Consider the following 21,269-nt stretch of genomic DNA (forward strand, 5'->3'; position numbering starts at 1 on the left):
CAGAGTAGACCTTGTATTGAACTGCACTTTCCGTCCTGATTTTTTCTGCAAACTGTTAAATAAAGTGTCCAATCAATCAATCAATCAATCACTCAATCAATCAATCAATCAATCAATCAATCAATCAAACTTTATAGGAAAAAAACAACCTCAGGGTCGCTTATAATAAGCAGTCTGCAGACATGGCAACCCTGTCCTCTCTCTTCTATTCTCTCCTGAGTCTCCGCCCTCTTCTTTCTTCACTTCTCTCTTCCTGAACTGAACTCTTAAATCTCACTCTGTCGTTAGCGTTCGCGTCGACTGGCCAGAGTCCGCGAACTTTACTACTCTATCCATCCATCCATCCATCCATCATCTCTCTCTTCCAGCCTTTGCAAACTATTCACCCGTCCGCGGTCCATCTCAGTTAATTCATCTCAGGGTAAGTACTGTAGCCGAGGAACTCCCTGAGTGTGTTTGTTGTTTTGTTGGACATGTAAGCAGACATCTATTCTATACACCCACCCACTCACTCGCTCAAGTAGTTTTTAAGTATAATAAAGTTATATGTGCTTGCTTACCCAATTGGGTGCATAATATAATATAATATTGTGCAATGTGCAACAGGCGATGCAGCATGTACTTGTACACACCTGCTTTATTACAGAATCAGCGTTTGCAAAGTGTGTGTGTCCAGATAAGACTGTCTGTCTTCACTTTGTTCCCCACCCTAAATCTTTCATCTCTAGTCTGTTCTGCTTTTGTTCTTTCTTTCTCTCTCTCTCTCTCTTCACTTTTATGATGTAAGCAACTTCTGTTTTCCAGATTCAATAAGGGGAACGTCACACAACGGCTCTGCTCATTGGCTCAATAGCATCATTTCCTGCTCTTCTTTTCTCCCTGACATCTGATTGGCCATGGCCTACCACAGTTTCTTGCTGGAACCAATTTCCTGCCATGCCTGGAACAAGGACCGCAGCCGTGAGTCTTTCTTGAGGGAAACCTCTAATTGGTCAATCCTGGCTGTCTGTATTGCATTTGGTCATCAAATGGTATGACCAGACAGTAGCGTCAAGGAAGCACCTAGAACAGGCGTCTCTTCCGGGTTTTTTAACAGCTGGTGGATGGAAAGGACGCTAGTGCGCACTGCGCAGCTTCACCTTGTAACGCTTTGCCCACGTTACAAGCTGAAGCCGCGCACCCAGAAGAGACGCCTGGACTAGGTGCTTTCTTGACCATATTCAAAATAATAGATGCCTCATTGGTCACTGCAGTTCATTGGAGTGACCCGACCTGTCTGCAACGAGAGGAGGAAGTCAAGCTGCGTCGCTGCCGGTTAAGTGACTACTGGCTAATCAAATCACATCTTTTCCGAGATCTTCCGTTTACATTGCCAAAGCAAGTGCCACTGGGAAAGGAGTCGCGCCTCTGATTGGCCTACTGAACGTCCCCTTCCGTTCTTTCCGCTTTCCGTCCGCTATGCTTCGCAAGGAATCTCGTTTAATATTGAATTGGTGTACCACACGTGCGCACACACATACACTTCATAGAAGTGTTGAAAAACAGGCAGAGTAGAGAGGGATGTTTCTGATTGGTTCCCAGGTGGTAGGAGGTATTTCCTGTTTCCTGTTCTGCTGAGGGGCGGGGGATCCGGGGTCTGTTTCTTAGAAGCCTTTGTGCTCTGTGAGGCTCCGCAGCAGGACGCCACGCCAAGGCCATATTTGGCCGTTGTTCATCTAGAGTCTTGGTTTCTGGGTAAAGAGGATGTAACAAAGCGGAACCGTTACACACACACACACACACACACACAACACACACAGTCATTAGAGGCCTTTATATGCACTTGTGAGGAGTAGCCCCCTCAACAAAAAAAGCACACGTGAACACACACAGGCACTGAACCTCTGACTCATCTGCTGACTAAAAGCATGTGTTTGTGCAGGGTCTCCTACAGAATTATGGGAAGCAAGGTTGCACTTCTCTCTCTGTGTGTGTGTGTGTGTGTGTGTGTGTGTGTGTGTGTGTGTGTGTGTGTGTGTGTGTGTGTGTGTGTGTGTGTGTGTGTGTGTGTGTGTGTGTGTGTGTGTGTGTGTGTGTGTGTGTGTGTGTGTGTGTGTGTGTGTGTGTGTGTGTGTGTGTGTGCGCGCAACGTTGGGGTTAAAGGTATAATTGGGATTATGCAGTGTTGTGTGAGTTTGTAGATCAGCTATTTTTGAACACTAGACCTGCCCCTGTCGGCCACCAGCCTACTTGGGAACAATGCAAGTTGGGAACCTTGTATGCAATACCTGTTGTCATAGCACCCATTTTAACCATTATGTGTCCCTTTTGTGCCCATATATGGAGATATCTTTCTGTCTGCCTGTCTTAATAGTGCTGTGAAAAGTGCACTGGTTAAGTAATCAAATGGCAGGTGTGGGGTTGCCAGCCATGGCAATCAATTGGCTGAGGCTAGGAAGTGGGTATTGTGCAGGTGAGTGGACTTAAGGTCATTAGGTCCACTGGGAGAGCCTGACCAGAGCCTTTAGTGGTGTTTCTGGACAACGGTGTATGCCACCGACTCGACTTCAAATTTGAAGTCGTTGGAGCGAACGGTTCTCGAGTTACGTGGATTACAGACGTACTTACATACACATGTACAGAGATGTGGTGCATTTATGCTAAGGATTTTAAGATATATTTTTTAATTTGATGATAATGTATGTTGTTTGTGTTCAGAGATTGCCCTGTGCCCCAACAACCATGATGTCCACATCTACAAGAGGGATGGAGAAAAGTGGACCAAGCTCCATGAGTTAAAGGGCCATAATGGACAGGTGACAGGTGAACAACCTTTTAGTTTGAACAATACAATCACCCTAAAGGTGCTGTGTGATAATGTTTGGTTAAAACAAAACAAAATTGGCGGGTTAAAATGTTAAAGCTCTACATTCTGATATTAATCATTGCTAGTATAGATTGTTCAGTAACAGGGGTCTCGACTCTCTTTACAAATATACAGTACGTGTTCGGTGGGATACCGGTTTCATCCAATCGGGACAAAGAACCCATTGATTTCCTTCAATTTTACAGTTTTTCAGTTCCAAATTTGTCTGCTAATCTGTTTGTTCCGGTTTCACTTATTTATCTTGATGTTTACTAGGGAACTGGAGAGACAGTGCCCATGTTATCCAACATGGGTCGATAGCAATGATTGCTATTGGTATATAGAGCTATTCAACAGACTTGTGAACAAAAACATAGCACTTGAAGCACCTTAAAGTTAAGCACACCAACACATGTGTGTATGTAGACACTGTAAAAAGAAACACATACAGGCGTAGTCCTTTTCTACAACTCTTGTTGGTCTTTCTGTCACAGGTATCGACTGGGCTGCGGAGAGCAACCGCATCGTGACATGCGGGGCGGACCGTAACGCCTACGTGTGGTCCCTGAAGGACGGCGCCTGGAAGCCCACCCTGGTCATCCTGAGGATCAACCGCGCTGCCCGCTGTGTGAAGTGGTCCCCGCGGGAGAACAAGTTTGCCGTCGGGAGTGGCTCTCGTCTCATCTCCATCTGCTACTTTGAGCAGGAGAATGACTGGTGAGGGCTGATCATAGTGTCGCTGTCCATCAATCCTAACCACTCAGCTACCAGGTTACCCAGATCTGCTATTTTCATAAAGTTTCTGTTCCCCAACATCTAACGTGTGTTATTAGAAACCCAATTTTAGCACCAGGAAACACATTTGGGGTAAATTATGAAGTCAGGAGAAGCCAATATAATGTACCCACTATAAAAACATGATATTCAGTGTGAAGTGTTTTTTATGGTGAATCATGACTGACCATCTGGCAGTCTGGGGTACTACTGACCCCCTGCTTGGTGAGAAACGCATATCTTCACTCATGTATGCTGTTGTGTTGTTGACCTCCAGGTGGGTCTGCAAGCACATCAAGAAGCCCATCCGTTCCACCATCCTCAGTCTGGACTGGCACCCTAACAATGTCCTGCTGGCTGCCGGATCCTGTGACTTCAAATGCAGGTGTGTGCACGCACACACACACACACACACACACACACACACAAAATTACACTTCTCTCCAGTGTAACCGTTTACGTCCATAGGACGTGGCCACACGTCCTAGGGAATCCAATCGAGGGATGCATTGGACGTGTGGACATGTCCTAGCACATCCTCCATGATATCAGGCGAGGGGAGAATATTCTGAATTGTTTGAAACTCGGCCCCCGTCCTTCGCGCTCTACGGCCATATTAGCTTCCCGTTGACTTAGCTGTTAGCGCGGCAGAAAGAATGCCTCGTCTCTCCTAATCCAGGGCGCTCTCCGTGGTTTTGATCTGATGGTTATACCAGCGCTTCATTTCTGCTCCTCATCCGCCTCTCGTTCAAAATATGAATGTTTTTTGGATCATATATCGTATAAATTAAATCGATAGCAAAGTAAAGCAAACTATTTCTCAGTTTGTTTTCGGATTGTTTCCGGGGGGGGGTTTCAGAGTAAAAACGGCCATGTCTTTCCGGCACCCCAGAGCTCCTATTTTGAAGGAATCCCGGCGCTAATTGTTAATGACGGAGCAGCAGAAAAGATGAGCTGCTGTCATCTCTTAAGGGCTGTTTACAGACGCCAAGCACAATAACTAATGATAATTATGTGAGCATCCACATAATTACACCAATCTTCTTGTTCACAGAATCTCAGATGAATAGCTACAAGGCTTCAGCCATTCAAGCAATGCAAATATTTCGACTGCATCCAGTGTGAAATCCCTGAGCATCCCAGATAGTGGCTTCGCGTCAGTGGTTAATCCCTGTCGGTGAATTATCTCTCAACAATGACTAGCTAGCCAGACATTATCCCTTACATAGCTTAGCCAATGGGCATAAACTAGCCAGTAAGACCACCGGTATGAAACCTCTCGTCCGTCTGTCCGTCCATCCATCCATCCACCCATCCACCCGCCCACCTGCACTCACTCACTCCCTCTTATCCTCCAGGGTGTTCTCTGCCTACATCAAGGAGGTTGAGGAGAAGCCCGGCCCCACTCCCTGGGGCAGCAAGATGCCCTTTGGGGAGATGCTGTTCGAGTCGGGGGCTCCCGGGTCAGGGGCCGCCGTGAGTCAAAGCGGAGGGGGGAGCGGTGGCTGGGTGCACAGTGTGTGCTTCTCCAACACGGGGAACCGGATGGCCTGGACCTCCCACGATTCTACCGTGGCCGTGGCCGAGGGAGGCAAGACCGACACGTAAGGCTGAGAAACCTTTGTGTGGGCTTTTATGTAATGTTAGTTCTACTCTTGAGTTACAAAAGGTTAAATTTAACCCTTTTGTTGTACAACTCTACAGGATTAGCAGTCTGAGTTCAGAGACCCTCCCTCTGCTGTGTGTCACCTTCATTACTGAGAACAGCATCGTAGCCGCTGTGAGTACACACACACACAGATGTCGAGCACTACATTAATTCTGAATACACTAGACTAGGCAATTACATGGCTGTTTAGTCAATTAAAATGAAAGTTGCATCTCTTTGTTTCTGCATTTCTCTGTTACTCTGTTGCTTGTGGTGTGTTTGTGTGCATGCGCCAGTGAGAGAGTCAGTGTAACAGAGTAGCCCTGCCTGAACCTTAAGCCCCTAATATCGCCCCTGGCCATTCCCCGGGTTTTGCAATGGTGTCATGACCTGGACTTTCCTGGTGGTGGAATGGAAAAAGAGGGGGTGAATTTAACAGTAGCCCTGTCTGAACCTCATGAGGCTAATGTAGCCCCTCACCAGGGCGGGTGGCCGGTAGATATTTGGTTTCCCCCACAGGAGACCCGGGTTTGAATCCCAGGTGTTAACACGTGCATGTCAGTGGGTCTCAAAGTGGGGTCCAGTGGACTTATGGGGGTCCTTGAAATTAAAACGTAATGGATTGTGAATGTAATAAAAAATGTCCCCGTCTGTCCAGGGCCATGACTGCTACCCCGTGCTGTTTGTGTACGACAGCACCAAGGGCAGCCTGACGTTCGGTGGGAAGCTGGAGGTGCCCAAGCAGGCGGCCCAGAAAGTCGTCAGCGCCAGGGAGCGCTTCCAGAACCTGGACAGCCGAGCAACTTCTGCCGAGACCTCTGAGAAGTGCCTGGACTCCCTGCACAAGAACAGCATCAGGTGTGTACTTGTACGACTGTACTTAAGTATTGTTAGTTTTATATTTAGGAAGATATTCTTCAGGTTGGGGTCTTCAGGAGGATTAGGCATTTAGAGGTCAGGTTACGTTTAGGGGTTAGTGTTGGAGTTATTTTCCCCTATTTTTTACTTGGTTGTGAGAGTGAGGCGATCATGTCACACACTGCTATTTTTCGCTAATTCTTAGCACTTTTCAAATCCGTCCTAAAAGGTTGAAACCCTCATATGTGTGTACACACACTCATATGTGTGTACACACAATAATTAATGAGAGCGCGAGGGGGTAATGCTTTTCAGCCAATAGACAAACTGTGTTCATGTTGCAGCCAAATCTCTGTGTTGGACGGAGGACGGAGCCAGTGTAGCAAGTTCTGTACCACTGGCATGGACGGAGGAATGGCCATCTGGGATGTCAAGGTAACACCGTGATGGAAGAAGTACTTGCATGTTTTACTTAAGTAAAAGTAGCAATACGGCAATGTAGATATACTGTAGATATATAGTATCGGCATTAAAACATATTTGAACTGCTAAATGTAAAAGTACTCATTGTGCAGAATTTCACAAATTCAAAATGTATATAAAAGAAATGGCCGATCTACAAACTCACAATGCGACACATTGTTGTGAGCTCGTAGATCAGAGCATTTGGTTTGGGTAAAGACTCATCTCTTTCTGTCCGTATGCAAAAATCAGGCTCTCCAACAGCCTCTTCTCTGCCTCACTCAGCTACAGACTGAGGACCATTCTCCCAGCTTTTGTTGCTAAAAACAAACTGGGTAGAAACGGAGTTAAAAATAAACTGTTTCAGAATCAATCCAACATCTTCGCAGTGGTACCTTCAAACCCACTTTATTTGAATCCACAAATTCATATACATTTACAGGGAGACACCTAAGGGTACACTACACGTAGCACCTTCACCTCCACACAGCCAAAATGCCTACGACAGCTGAGCTGAAACGGCAATATTTGGCAAGTTGTTTGGCTTTGCTTCTTTGTCATGACAGCGATTTTCACGCCAGTCGTAAGTTTGTATACATGGCCAAGGCTTCCAAATATGAGTATACAGACTATGGTGTCTACATCTGTACCCAAAGTTTGACATGGTTTAGTAACTTTTAATGTTTTATCTTGGAATCAGGACCTCCTTGTGACAGGTGTCAAAAACATCAGATGTATCCGAGATGCTAGCAAAGATACACACACATGCATGTCATATGTTGGGCTTATTTACTTGATAGGCTTTTTCCTATTGGTGTGATATGCATATGCTTTGGATGTGTGCGGCATATTAAGTATATATTATTCTCTATTTCATAGACTCTGGAGTCTACCATGAAGGGCTTAAAGATCGTCTGAACAATTGTGTGACGTCTTCTGCATTTACTCGACTTCTGGATATATGAAGAAAACCACAGCCTTTCTCTCTATTTCTCAGTTTATCTCGGTCTTCCTGTGCTCTCTCCTCTGTCTCTTTAATCACTCAAAGCTTTTGAGCAGCATTTCTAATCAGGAATTGTTTTTCTTTAGTTTTTCAGACTTGGGTTAAACTGTTTTTGATATCCTCTAAAGAAAACTGAATCTGTGTAGAGCGCAAATCCTTAGATTTAATTCAACTCGGAAGAGCGTACAAATTGAAATTTGGTACGCTCTTCGGACTTGAATTTACAGGCTCAAGCCAACATTGAAGATGATGGAGGAGGATGATACAATCTACAGTAGCCTATGTCTGTACATGGTACTTTTTTAACCAGAGAGGCCTAGTAGTATAATCAGAGCGCTTACTATTCTTCTGGGCAGAATGCTGAAAGCAGGTATTTTATATTAATCAATATGAACGGCTGCAGTACCTGTTAAATGCTTATGCTGGTCATAAATATGCATTTAATGAATAAAACAATTCTTGTTAAAGCATCATTATGACTCTCCTGTTGGTGTGTTCAGTGTTTTATTTCTTCAGATGAAAAAGAGATGTACTGTGGATTTAAGCAGTAATATCAAAGTTAGTTTTCCCATGCAGACATTATGCCTCGGGTGACGGGGCCCTATTTCAGTGGTTCCCCCACATTGCTTTCTCACTCAACAGTAAACAAACCAACATACAGTATTAAATGTATACAGGGTTATATCTGCACATTTCTACAGTTACAATTTAGTGACTTAAGACCTTTTTAATACCAAATTGTCAAATATTACATGATGAGAAAGGGGAAAATTGTGAAAATACTTACCAATACAAGCTTGCTGCAAGGCATTGTGAGCTATAATGTAATCCCTACAATTTCAAGTGCTTGTCAGGGTGTGGGGGTCCCCAGGTCAAATATGATTGTTTTGGGGATCACAGCCGGAAATTTTGGGAACGCTTGCTCTATCATGGTTCCTCAGGCCTGGCTGGTTTCCACAGCTGGGCAGTCAATGCTGACATCTGTTAGACCAAAGGAGTAAAAATTATAATTTAGTTTAACTGAAGTCCGAAGGGCATGGACAAAATGTTCATGATTGTTTTCAGAGCGTACTGAAGTGCTTTATACTTAGCTGACCTCAGCCTGACCTAGTCTAGTTATTAGAAATGTAACTTATTATAAACCCTTTGTGGTATTGAATCCGTTAACGTCAAGAAGGACAGCCTCCCAAATCTACGTGACTACACCGCCATCTAGCGGTACAACACCTAATAATAGAATATCTGCGTTTTTGTGGCCCATTATTGTAGAAAACTAAACATCGTGCAGTTGCAGTCTTTAAACTCAAATACCCTATTCCTCCCAGCCTTAGCAATAGATATTCATTATTATTTGTGTAGGTCTGAAAGCTCCTAAAAACAACGTCGTGAGCTCGTGAAAGGGGCGACACCGCCGTACGACGAAAAGAGCCTCTTTCCCACAACGCCCAGTCGCTCACACAGCCCATCCGGAGCATGATCCGGAGTGGAGGCGAGGTTGCCAGGTCTGTGGAAACAAGCAAAGTAGGTCAACTATGAAAACAAGCCTAAGAGGCTAAAACGATCCACTTTAATCTATATGCATCGGCTATTTTAATCTGCTATTTAATTATTAATAATAAAAGGGTTTAAAACTTTAACTGATACATTTTTGAAACATTTTAACAACACAAACCTGGCACAAAATATGATTTAAATCAGATGGGGCATGGGGGGCTGCAGACAAATATTAATTTGGGGGGATCCTCCTTGACCTTAACATGAAAATGTTTTGAGCGACATTCAGGACTGCAGGCCCACAATAAGCAACCATACACTTAGAAACAGCAAATCATTCATTCATCATAGTCATAGATGCATTTTATAGAGTCTGACTTTGGCTTTTGTATGAAAGCAAAAGTCAGACATCTATAGGCCTACAGTAATACATAATAACAATATAGTCTTGATCCAATGCAAAAATAGCCTATAAAGCAACTTTAAAGAAGTGATTAGGACGGTTCTGTGTTATCCTTAATATCTGACTACCGGTATACCTTTACCTATGCAGTCTGACTAACAAAGTAGCCTATTCAATCAAGCAAACGGAAAACAAAAAACAAGCCCAAATCGCTTACAATAACCAGGCATGGCAGACCCGAGTGTGAGGAGAGAAGTGTCTGTATAGTTCAGCAGCTGGCTCGTCTGTCCGTGATGCGTCCGTCCGTCCCGTCCGTCCGTCGCCTGGCACAGACAGTCACTGCTGCTCAACGATGATGATGTGATGCTGATGAAGATGAGAAGACGAGCAGGTCCTCATCCCCGGCGCTGATGCATGTCCTCTCTTCGGTGGTCTTTCTCCTATAGCGTGTCGCCGTCGTGCAGCTCGTTGTCGCGGTGGTCGTGGTGGTGGTAGCGTGTTGTGTTCTTGCTGAAGAAAGCGTGAACTGAATTTCTCCCACATCCAGCCATCCATCCACGGTTCGGAGAGAGACTTGAGGGCGCGCTGTTTCGATCTCTGCTGACTGTCAACTGTTGCTTATTATTTATAATCCACTTTAAATGAATCTTGTAAGGTAGGTGGGTTTTAAGTCTAGACTGTTTCCCCCCCCCCCCTGTTTATTTTAGTGATAATAAAATAATGCTGAGGAGGATGACTGTGGTACTGATGATGTAAATGATGGTGGCCATGGTAACAGGCCTATTTAAATCAGCCAACATAATTATATCCTTGCTGTAATCTAGGCTACATCATGTATATATGCATGTTATTAGCCTACAGTGTGGCCCCTTCTCTGTGTAAGATTCTTGGACACATTAATAGCGCGTCTCCTCCCCCCTTCATCATTTTAAAGCCTCTTCTTCACATCTTGTTCTGGTCATCCGTCCATCTCTTCTCCAACCTGTTAGCTTTACCATGGGTGTTGCCTTGTTGTGTGTGAGATGTGGCTGATCTTCCATGATGGGACAGACAGACAAAGTTAACTATTTTTTTGCAGTGGTGATCAAAAATAGCAGATCTACAAGCTCACTGCGCGCTGCAAACTTGTAGCCTACATCTGCATTTTTATCTTGAAAGTGTTGATTTTGTTTTAACACAAATCTTCAGTGCTGGGGGGGGGGGGGGGGGGGGGGGGGGGGGGGGGGTCTGAGGCACATAACATTTTCAGATGTGGGGGTCCGTGTCCATCATTTGAAAATGACGTGATCGGCCCTGATTTCCGATCACGTGATCGGATCGTGACGAACTACTGATTCAGAAGGCATTTGGAGAATCGGCCTCAGGTCTTCATGGGTTGGACTCTCGAGAGTCAGTCAGTCAGTCAGTCAGTCAGTTGACAGTCAGTCAGTCAGTCAGTCAGTCAGTCAGTCAGTTGACAGTCATTTTGGTTCCATTTGTAGGCTTTCTGAGTAACGGATGGATACATTTGCCACAGGATTGTAATGTGTGAAGATGTGTGAATGTAATAACACAGTTTAACACAGAATAACTCAGTTTTGATGACAGCTTTAGCCACCAAATATTTCGTCTTCTTGACAAATTGGGTTAATAATAGCCTACAGTAGCACTTCAGTGTGGAAATCCTAACTACTGATACTGCCATGGGGCATTGTCAAAACATCAATAAGCATTATTTTGTCGTGTGCACACTTTCTACATTTATGTGGGTGTTGTGTTTGTGCAGGGGGAGGGTTGGGATTATTATCTTTATGAATACAACAGAGGCATCATTTCATTAAAATACAAAAGATACTATAAGCCTGATTTAAAAAATACCTAATACGATCTACAGCGATGCGAGCTTGTAGATAGACTATTTGTGCTACTTTTAAAAGAAGACATTTTTTAAAAATGTTCGTAATGTGCTAATGACATGTTTGTATGACATTACAGAATGAAAAACAAGTGTCTATGATGTTTGATCTAAAATTAGATTAATCTGCAAAAAAAGAGGTGAAGGAAATATTAATTTTTAAATTATGTGAAAGCTAATGACATCCTGGTTGTGGACACTTGTGTACTGTTTTCTACATTATTGTGTAGGGCGTTGTGCGTGAGCAGGACAGGCTGGGCTGATTATGTTAATGACTTCCATATCATGATAGATTACAGGCCAGTGTTGATGAGACACACAACAGGGTGGTCTTTAGAGTGCATTTTACATATTTTCCTCTCATGTAGTACATTTTTTTTTTTTTCCTGTTAGAGAACTAGTTTTGATTTTCTCTCACTGATGAACCCCCCCCCCCCCCCCCCCCCCCCCCCCCCCCCGCCTGCACACACAGTCACACACAGTCACACACACACACACACACACACACACACACACACACACACACACACACACACACACACACACAGAGTTCTTCTGGAGATTCTCCAGTTAAATCAGTTTGTTCACCCACATTTATTACATATATAGCCAGGTACACACACACACACACACACACACACACTGTCACACACACCAGTTCATGCCAGAATAAACCAGACGCAGGCAGAGATTTACAAAGTACATCACTTCAACATCAGCATAGAACAGGCACTACATTTTACAATTTAGGCATTAGCTGACGCTCTTAATCCTAAATCCTGAGCGACTTACAATAAGCAAGGACAACACAAGGTAATACATCAAATGCATACAGATAATAATCTAGGATCATAGATAAACCAAGAACCTATTATCAGTCTAAAGTAAACGGTATACTATCAAACAATATCATCTGTTCTGTACATTGAAACTATGCAAACTATAGGATGGCTGGCGTTCCACTTCCAACATTACAGTGGGTGAAGTCATCCTTTCATCAAATACTTTATTTATTTTATTTATTTTTGTAATCAATTCAATCGCTTTGTTCGATTTAACTGTTGCAGCTCAGCCCAGCCCAGCCCAGCCCATAGTGAGTGTGTGTGTGTGTACTGTGGACAGGGGACAAAAGCTGTTCGCCAGCAGGTCTCCACTCGGTGCTCCACAGACAGGCGGCACAGAGCCTCCTGTCCTGTTAGTGTGTGTAGCCCTCTGGCCCCAGGATGGCCTGCTAATTATCAGCCAGCTTGATGCAATCATTAATAACACGGCCAAGCCTGCTGGGCTTGGCACACTATACACACAGAGGGGGGTAAGGGAAAGTCTTATTGGGGACAGACTGGCTCGTTTGTGTAGTATGTTGCTGGCTGGGTCAGGCTTTATTAATAGCACAGAATGGATGTCAGTCTGATACTTAATTTAGATTCAGTCGTCTGCGTACATCCTCCTCGCAACGGGTCGTGATGTGATGTGCACACGTGTGAGAGAAAGAGAGGGAGAGAGAGTACACCAACCAAAAGGATTCGTGAGCTTTGTTCATTTTAATCTCTTCCTGCTGTACCTTATTCTTTCACTGCTTTTAGAATGGGCTGTGTGTTTCCAGAACTGAATTTCGTTGCTGTCGAGCAGAAAACCTTTTATGTTTTTTCGTAAATCAACGCACCCTACTTGATCATTACAGCGTCACACAAAAGCAGCAAAAGTAGCAGACCTGCATTTCAACCTGAGTTGGCCGTCCAGTGTATTTATCCTGTGGATATAATCACACTGGAGGAAGAGCCAGTCCATGTAGAGACACTTTAAAAAGACATAACATTATCAAAGCTTAAAGTGATACTTTTCCAAAATGCTATAATAATGATGGTATGAGTTTCTTGTCTAAGACCCTGATGGCTCTCTTAAAGTTGTTACATTTTACTCATACAAAGATAAATCCAGAAAGTGAATTATACTGAATTAGAAAAAAAGAAAAGAAAAAGAAAAAAAAGAGTACTGTAGGCTTCTTCCTCCACTACTGCTAACCACTGTCTGCTATAGACGGAAATAGGATAGGAGATGAGAGCTTATCTCTTCCATGCTAATGTAATAAGTGGCAACAGAGGAGCTGTGGCTTTGAGTTCACCCAGGGTTGTTGGCTTACTGGAATTCTGGGTACATTTCATTGCTGAGAAGAACGATTAAAATGTCTATAATGTCCCCCATTAATCAAGGTATGTCTGGTAAATCCTGACCGATTTTAGGTCCAATGCCGATCCCGTCCTAGAGACCACAGATGCTTTGTAGTTTGTCCGCGTTAATTTACGACAAAAACACAAAAATATGAACATAAGAGCCAAGAGGTTTTTACCCGGCAGTAAAGGTTTTTTCTTCAAAAAACTGCTACAGGCATTAGAACGAATTTGTAGAATCAGCCTCAGGTCTTAAAGATGGAGTGCCGTGATTCCCCCCACCCCCTAAAACATGATCATCAGGTACTATGATTATACTAGGTGGAAGATGTTTTTCTAAAAATTGTAAAGAAAGTGTTAAAACTATGTTTTTTATGTGGCCACACCCACCAGTTCATTAAGTATACCTGGTTTTCACCTTAGCACCCCCCACCTGAACTTAAGCCTCACCCACAGCCGTTGTTGTATGGTGGAGGGGTTAGGGTTATGATGTCACTAAAGCCTCACCCACAGCCGTTGTTGTATGGTGGAGGGGTTAGGGTCATGATGTCACTGTTGTATGGTGGAGGGGTTAGGGTTATGATGTCACTGTTGTATGGTGGAGGGGTTAGGGTTATGATGTCACTAAAGCCTCACCCACAGCCGTTGTTGTATGGTGGAGGGGTTAGGGTTATGATGTCACTAGTTGTATGGTGGAGGGGTTAGGGTTATGATGTCACTAGTTGTATGGTGGAGGGGTTAGGGTTATGATGTCACTAGTTGTATGGTGGAGGGGTAGGGTTATGATGTCACTGTTGTATGGTGGAGGGGTTAGGGTTATGATGTCACTGTTGTATGGTGGAGGGGTTAGGGTTATGATGTTGTATGGTGGAGGGGTTAGGGTTATGATGACACTAAAGTGGTGAATTTCGGTTGGGCCTTTTGACTCAAAGCTTTCAGGAAGAAACCAAAATTCCACAGGGAAGACATATTTGAATATTATAACCACACTTGGGGGTCTATTAGAATTATATTAACTCCATAGACACAAAACAGAAAAAGCACATCACAGCACATCATAACCCTTTAATGTGCTAAGTAGATGTGCTATTTTTTAAATTGAAATTGATTAAATTCGGAGCACATCATAAATCTGCATAACTGCTGATGCTGATCAGAAGTTCAGTATGAGCTAAACTTACGTATCAGTCAGGCTCTATAGTTTGTGATGGCAATAGGGCAGCCTGCTGTTTGTTGCCCAGGCGTTGATTTCTGTCCTTTGGTTTAGGCAGGGCTGTGGGCAAAGCGCATGTTTAAAACCTATAACCAAATTCCTCTTGCTCATGCACTGTAGCTTAATTGAATAATTAAGAAACCTTTTTTTCTTAAATCCTTTTTTAAAATGATATTTCTTAGCAACGAATCACCAAACATTCAAATTGTTTTTTAATAATAGACTAAATCGATTATAGTCTGATTAACCACAAAAATGATCTACAGTAATGTGAGCTTGTAGATCTGCTATTTTTGCTACGAAAAAGGAAAGTGAAAGAAGAAAAAGATTACAAACATTAATCGTAACTGATCGAGGCAAAAGTTTGAAATAATTATGATGTTGATTTGAAGTCAAATGGCCCAGTTATCCCTAGTTATGGTTGCCTGTACTAAAGACGGTACAGTTACAGTACAAGGCCAGTGGATTAACATGAACGCATATTAAATGTGAGCGTGAGTCATGTTGTTCACAGAGTGCCTCTGATCTTAGAACATCACACGTGTACGCGTTTGTGGGACGGTCGTTGCAAAATCTAGGCCTCTTATGAAATCGAGCTCTGGAAGCAGTGGAAGGAAGATGCAGCAGGAAAATAACAGGAGTGTGTGTGTGTGTGTGTGTGTGCGTGTGCGTGCGTGCGTGCGCGTGTGGTGTGGTGTGCATGTGAGTGTATTTGTGTGAGTGTGCACGACGTGCATTCTTCCTGTCTTTGTTAAGCCTCCCATTCCCCTGACACGCGTAAATGTAATCACGTGGAAGAATAAAGACAAGAGGTTGCCAATGCCAAGGGAGAAAGGATGGGTGAGGGGGATGGATAAAGAAAACACAAAGAAGAGAAGAGACTTTCCCTCTTTGGGGAGAAAAGAAAAATGAGGGGGGGAAAAAGGAAAGACACATTCACCCGCAAGCCACCCTCCCACAACCCCCCCCCACCCAACCCCCCGCTCGGGGTTCCCATGACAACTATGACGTCACTGTCATCTGGCTGTTCATGGGATTGTGTTCTTATCTAAAGGTGAAACCGTTAATCCAACTAATCAATTTATTAAAAGCAAAATATTGATATTTCAATGAAATGATCAATCTCTTCAAAATATTGAAAATAAGCTCACACTGTTTTACACGACGACGTTGTGCGTGCGTGCGTGCGTGTGTATGCACATGTGCGTGTGAGGCTGTCTGAGATGAAGACACACCTATAACTGTCACTGCTTCAGTCGGTCCGTAGTTACGAGCTGTTGCCAGGCAACAGCAGTCATGGCAACAAGTTGAAGCGGATCAGGCTTTGGTGGGAGCGTTGCTAAGAGAAGGGGCAAGAGGGGTGGGTGGGTGGGGGGCTGTAAGCAGCAACAGCACCCGCCCTGACTTTGTCCAGTCAGAGTAGAAATAAACACTGAAAACCTGGGTAAACATATACTGTATGAATGTGTTATATCGTTGCTGTCGGGCAGAAACCTCTTATCTCTATATTTTAACTTTTTGTGTTTTCCCCGTAAATTATCGCCCTACTTCATCATAACTACAGCGTCACGCAAAAGCATCAGAAGTAGCAGATCCGTGAGCTCGAAACGCGGCGCGAAGCGACACTTCTTTTGAGCTCGTGGATCTGCTACTTTTGATGCTGTTGAATTTGAATCCTGAACCGTAGCGGTTTAGGACACATAAGGTTTCCACCCGACAGAGACGATATAGATTATGTAAATACGTTTCTTTTGTTTGTTTTTTGTTTCTCCTCCCACCATCTTGACTTCCTGATCCTATACCTCCCACATGGACCCATAAAATAACTCCCCATTACACCTACGCTTATGCTAGACCAAACACTTTGTTTTATTCTCTTGTTTTGTTCTCCCTTGTTTTGTTCTTGTTTGTTTGTGTTCGTACTGTCTCCATGTCGCCCCTTGCTCTACAACACATTGTTTTTGTCTTTTTTTGCCCCTTTTTGGGGCTTTTCATAATGTTTGTATTTTCATTTTTTTCAAATCTATTTATAAAAAAAGGTTACAAAGAAAATGTCAAAAAGAATCTACAAGCTTGTGAGCTTATAAACACAACTAATGCAGTGTTTTTTGTTCTGCACTAATGCAGTGTTTTTCTGAACTAATTCAATGTTTATCTGATCATTGCAGATTTATGAACAATCGTGTTCCTTCCAATAAGAGATACCAGCCCACTGACTATGAGCACGCTGCCAACTGTGCCACACACGCGGTAATCACACACACACACACACACACACACACACACACACACACACACACACACACACACACACACACACACACACACACACACACATATGCATGCACTCATCATAATAATGAATGTGCAGCGTTGACAGTGTAATTTGTCTTGCTTGTAACCCGGTACAGTTATGGATCATCCCCAGCCTGTTGGGCAGCTCGCTGCTGCACTTCCTGTCCGAAGACCAATGGGAACGCGCGTCGGCGTGGGTGTATGGGGCGGGGCTTAGCTCACTGTTCATCATCTCCACCGTGTTCCACACTGTGGCCTGGAAGAAGAGTCACCTACGGTACACACACGCGCACGTGCACACACACACACACACACACACACACACACACACACACACACACACACACACACACACACACACACACACACACACACACAAATACACACACACACACACAAATACACACATTTTCACACTCAATTGAAGCCTATTTTTGATACTGACGCTTAACGCCATTGCCGAAGACCTTTGTCAATTGCGCTTTAATAGTGCATTAGATCGTCCGAACCATAATGCCCCTAATGTTAGCCAGTTAGCTAGCAATATTGTTAGCAGAGCACTGGATCGTTCATCTTAGATCGTCGTCGCCATAATAATCTATCCGTTTCTTTCAATCGCCTGTATCTCCTATTCCATGTCCCAGATCGCATTTTGGTCAAAACAGCATTTCTTTGACGGCACAGAGCTGACGATGTAGAGCTCTGCAGTGCACAGCATTGATCAATCATGTAAACAACAGTTGAACGGGACCGGAAGTCTGGAACTGTGGCTTTTCAAAATAAGAGCTCAAATTTAAAAAATGCTGGCGTGAATTAGGTCCTAATTTTTCAATAAATTATAGCGCTAAATGGGTTAAGGGGAACAAATATGACAGGGTTAGACAGTTCATGTACATAATACTGTAGCACCTTCTCCTCCACACAGCCATACTGCCTGACAGCTGAAAGAGAGCAATATTTAGCCATTTGTTTGGCTTTGCTCTTTGTCATGCCATAGATTTTCAGGCCACTTGTGGCAACAGCCGCAACACGTACACAAAGATTAGGGATGCACGACCAGTCATGATATTGGTTAGAAAATGCAATATCGCTACCGAAGCGCTATCAAAATAATCATATTCATGTTTGAGTTTGCTCCCAGAATCACATTTACTTATTTAAAGATATAAGGTACAGTTTCAAGAAAGATGGAACGAGAAAGAAAATAAAGAAAATAAATAAATAATAATAATAATAATAATAATAATAATATGGCGGTGTATATAGATGGGAGCAAGTTTGATATACACATAATGTGCAAAAACTGCGAAATTTGTACATAACGTGAAAGGTTTAAAACACAATCTCAATAAAATGAGGCAGTTCAGATAGTGGCAGACATAACAAACAAAACGGAACCCAAGGAAACAAATGCAAAAACCTTGAGATGTTGTGTCTTCCAGGTCTGTGGAGCACTGCTTCCACATGTGTGACAGGATGGTCATCTACTTCTTCATAGCGGCCTCCTACGCACCATGGTAAACACACACCGGCCTCTGTGTGTGTGTGTGTGTGTGTGTGTGTGTGTGTGTGTGTGTGTGTGTGTGTGTGTGTGTGTGTGTGTGTGTGTGTGTGTGTGCGTGCGCGTGTGTGTGTGTGTGTGTGTGTGTGTGTGTGTGTGCACGTGGGAGGGGGGGGGGGGGGGGGGAATCTCCCATGGGTCCATACGTTTCTGTAGCCTGGTAAACCATCCCGGTTGTGTGAATTCACAATATCATGTGTCTTCTGCAGACCGGTTTGGCCCCAAGCACTGGGTGGGCTTTTTGCAGAAACCAAAAAAGTGGAAGAGCCAATCAGCATCTGCACTCAGGGCCCTGTGATTTACAAACACTGATTGGCTATGTTCGATGGCACCGCACGGTTCAGTTCTTGTAGTGGAAAAGATTAATGAAGCTATCTATGTATGTGTCTCTAGCCTGAAACAGTGGTGTGTGTGTGTGTGTGTGTGTGTGTGTGTGTGTGTGTGCGTGCGTGCGTGCGTGCGTGCGTGCGTGCGTGCGTGCGTGCGTGCGTGCGTGCGTGCGTGCGTGCGTGCGTGCGTGCGTGCGTGCGTGCGTGCGTGCGTGCGTGCGTGCGTGCGTGCGTGCGTGCGTAGGCTTAACCTCAGAGAGTTGGGGCCCTGGGCGTCTCACATGCGCTGGCTGGTGTGGGTCATGGCCTCCGTAGGAACGACTTACGTCTTCTTCTTTCACGAGAGGTTTGTCTGTCTGTCTGTCTGTCTGTCTGTCTGTCTGTCTGTCTGTCTGTCTGTCTGTCTGTCTGTCTGTCTGTCTGTCTGTCCGTCCTCTCTAACGTGTCTGTCTCTCCTGCAGGTATAAGCTCATGGAGTTGATCTGCTACACGGTGATGGGCTTCTTCCCTGCGTTGGTCATCCTCTCCATGGTGAGGGTCCAACACCTCAATACATATACAATAAGTATAAACCACCACTATATGTACAGTAAAGATCCTTCTTAAGCCCTAACCACACCAGAGGGTCGCTATATGCAACTCCTTGCAACCATTATTCCCAATGGCAGTTGCAAGGAGTTGCATTGGTGTGGTTTGTTTTGTTGCAAGGAGTTGCGAGTAGTTGCAAGGAGTTGCAGCTGGTGTGGTTTGGGCCTTAAAGACCTAACTGTGTAACGTTATTTTTTTATTCGGGTGGAAATCTGTCCAAAACTGGTACTTTTCAGGATTCTAATTCAGAAATAGCAAAAGTAGCAGATCTACAAGCTCGAAGAGGCTTGCAGATATGCTACTTTTGATGCTTTTGTTGACGCTGTAGTATGATCAAGTTCATTTATGGGGAAAAAAGGGTTATGAAATAATCTTTCACTGGTATAATCCTTCCACAATAAATGTAGCTGCATTCTCCACCAGGGGGCTCCCCAAACCAAACTAACATCTGACAGGACAGATACTTTCATACTCTGCAGAACACCTGTGTTCTGGAAGCCTGACCCCTGCCCACCGGCTCGCTGTCAAAGATTTGGAAAGATACTCCATCCCAATTTGAGCCACTAGAGGCCTCCCATGTTGGCGCGGTCTGACGGCAGATCTCGCGAACGTCTGATGTTTACTGGCACTAGATCCCCCGAGTGTGTTGAGAAAGTTCAATAAAACCGTAGATTTTCTCCTGATTTGTTTCTCTGAATAAAGCCATTTTAGTGTCAAAATGTTCAGAATTTTGTGTGGCTTGTGACGATCGGGTCCAATATTTAGTTCAGTGACCATGGGGTAAAGACTCGTTCAGAAGCTGTGTTCATGTTCACGTTCACGTTCATTCCATTGGAATTAATAGACTCCAACTTGCTACCGGTCTCCTAAAAAGGCGGCTACCTACAAGGGGCCCAAATTCTTTCCAAAATGGCGTGTGGGCATAGAGCCCATTAACCAGATGTTGTGTGTCCCTTCCTTCCTATGCAGCCGGACCAGGCGGGGCTGTACGAGCTTCTGGCAGGAGGAGTGTTCTACTGCCTGGGGATGATCTTCTTCAAGAGCGACGGCCTCGTGCCCTTCGCCCATGCCATCTGGCACCTGTTCGTCGCCATGGGAGCGGCCGTCCACTACTACGCCATCTGGAAGTACCTCTATGTGCCACCGGCCAGTCGGGTGCAGACGTCCAGATGACGGCTAGCAGGATGTGGCGTTTCCTGTGCATGGGGAAGTGAAAGATGACAAAGTGAAGGATTTATATATAGGCTGTGTGTGTGTGTGTGTGTGTGTGTGTGTGTGTGTGTGTGTGTGTGTGTGTGTGTGTGTGTGTGTGTGTGTGTGTGTGTGTGTGTGTGTGTGTGTGTGTGTGTGTGTGTGTGTGTGTGTGTGTGTGTGTGTGTGTTATGGGGGCAGGGGTTCACAAAATTCGGTTCGGTTCAATATTTTGGTGTCACGGTTCTAGGGCAGTGGTTCTCAAAGTAGGGTAAACCCCTAGGGGTTCTTAAGGGGGTCCCCTGGGACCCCTAGCTAAATTAGTTAATAGCATCAACACCTGTTTAACCACTTTAACCCTATATACATGGGGAATTTGAGAAAAAAAAATATATGAACGTTTTCACTGCACATTCCATTCAAAGTGGGTTAAAAAAGCACTGTAGAGGCTATTTCACTGTTCACTATTATGGACGTTGAGGAAAACCAAGAAAACCAAGCGCTCCTCTGTTGTTAATAGGTATGTTGCACCCTCTTTATAGG

The 21,269-nt window shown here is 44.3% G+C and overlaps 2 protein-coding genes across 2 annotated transcripts; both read left to right on the forward strand.

The window, feature by feature from the left end:
• Window positions 1-216: 216 nt before the first annotated feature.
• Window positions 217-8,063, forward strand: arpc1b (actin related protein 2/3 complex, subunit 1B). Its single transcript, XM_079500373.1, has 10 exons — window positions 217-421; window positions 805-960; window positions 2,698-2,802; window positions 3,340-3,562; window positions 3,897-4,004; window positions 4,978-5,223; window positions 5,324-5,399; window positions 5,926-6,125; window positions 6,470-6,560; window positions 7,467-8,063. The coding sequence occupies exons 2-10, from the start codon at window positions 897-899 to the stop codon at window positions 7,503-7,505; spliced, it is 1,152 nt and encodes a 383-aa protein (XP_079356499.1). The 5' UTR covers window positions 217-421; window positions 805-896; the 3' UTR covers window positions 7,506-8,063.
• Window positions 8,064-10,025: 1,962 nt separating this feature from the next.
• On the forward strand, window positions 10,026-20,708 carry LOC306922416 (monocyte to macrophage differentiation factor 2-like; the record flags this gene model as incomplete). Its single annotated transcript, XM_079500006.1, has 7 exons — window positions 10,026-10,142; window positions 16,931-17,012; window positions 17,174-17,334; window positions 18,500-18,574; window positions 19,192-19,293; window positions 19,409-19,478; window positions 20,505-20,708. The coding sequence occupies exons 1-7, from the start codon at window positions 10,129-10,131 to the stop codon at window positions 20,706-20,708; spliced, it is 708 nt and encodes a 235-aa protein (XP_079356132.1). The 5' UTR covers window positions 10,026-10,128.
• Window positions 20,709-21,269: the final 561 nt, after the last annotated feature.

This window comes from Electrona antarctica (genome assembly GCF_951216825.1).
Source record: "Electrona antarctica genome assembly, chromosome: 4".
Classification (NCBI taxonomy): domain Eukaryota; kingdom Metazoa; phylum Chordata; class Actinopteri; order Myctophiformes; family Myctophidae; genus Electrona; species Electrona antarctica.

Coding starts and splice junctions, on each gene's coding strand:
- arpc1b (XM_079500373.1), top strand. CDS start 897: ATGGCCTACCACAGTTTCTTGCTGGAACCAATTTCCTGCCATGCCTGG. Junction 961..2,697: donor CTGGAACAAGGACCGCAGCC/GTGAGTCTTTCT, acceptor GTTTGTGTTCAG/AGATTGCCCTGTGCCCCAAC. Junction 5,224..5,323: donor GAGGGAGGCAAGACCGACAC/GTAAGGCTGAGA, acceptor ACAACTCTACAG/GATTAGCAGTCTGAGTTCAG.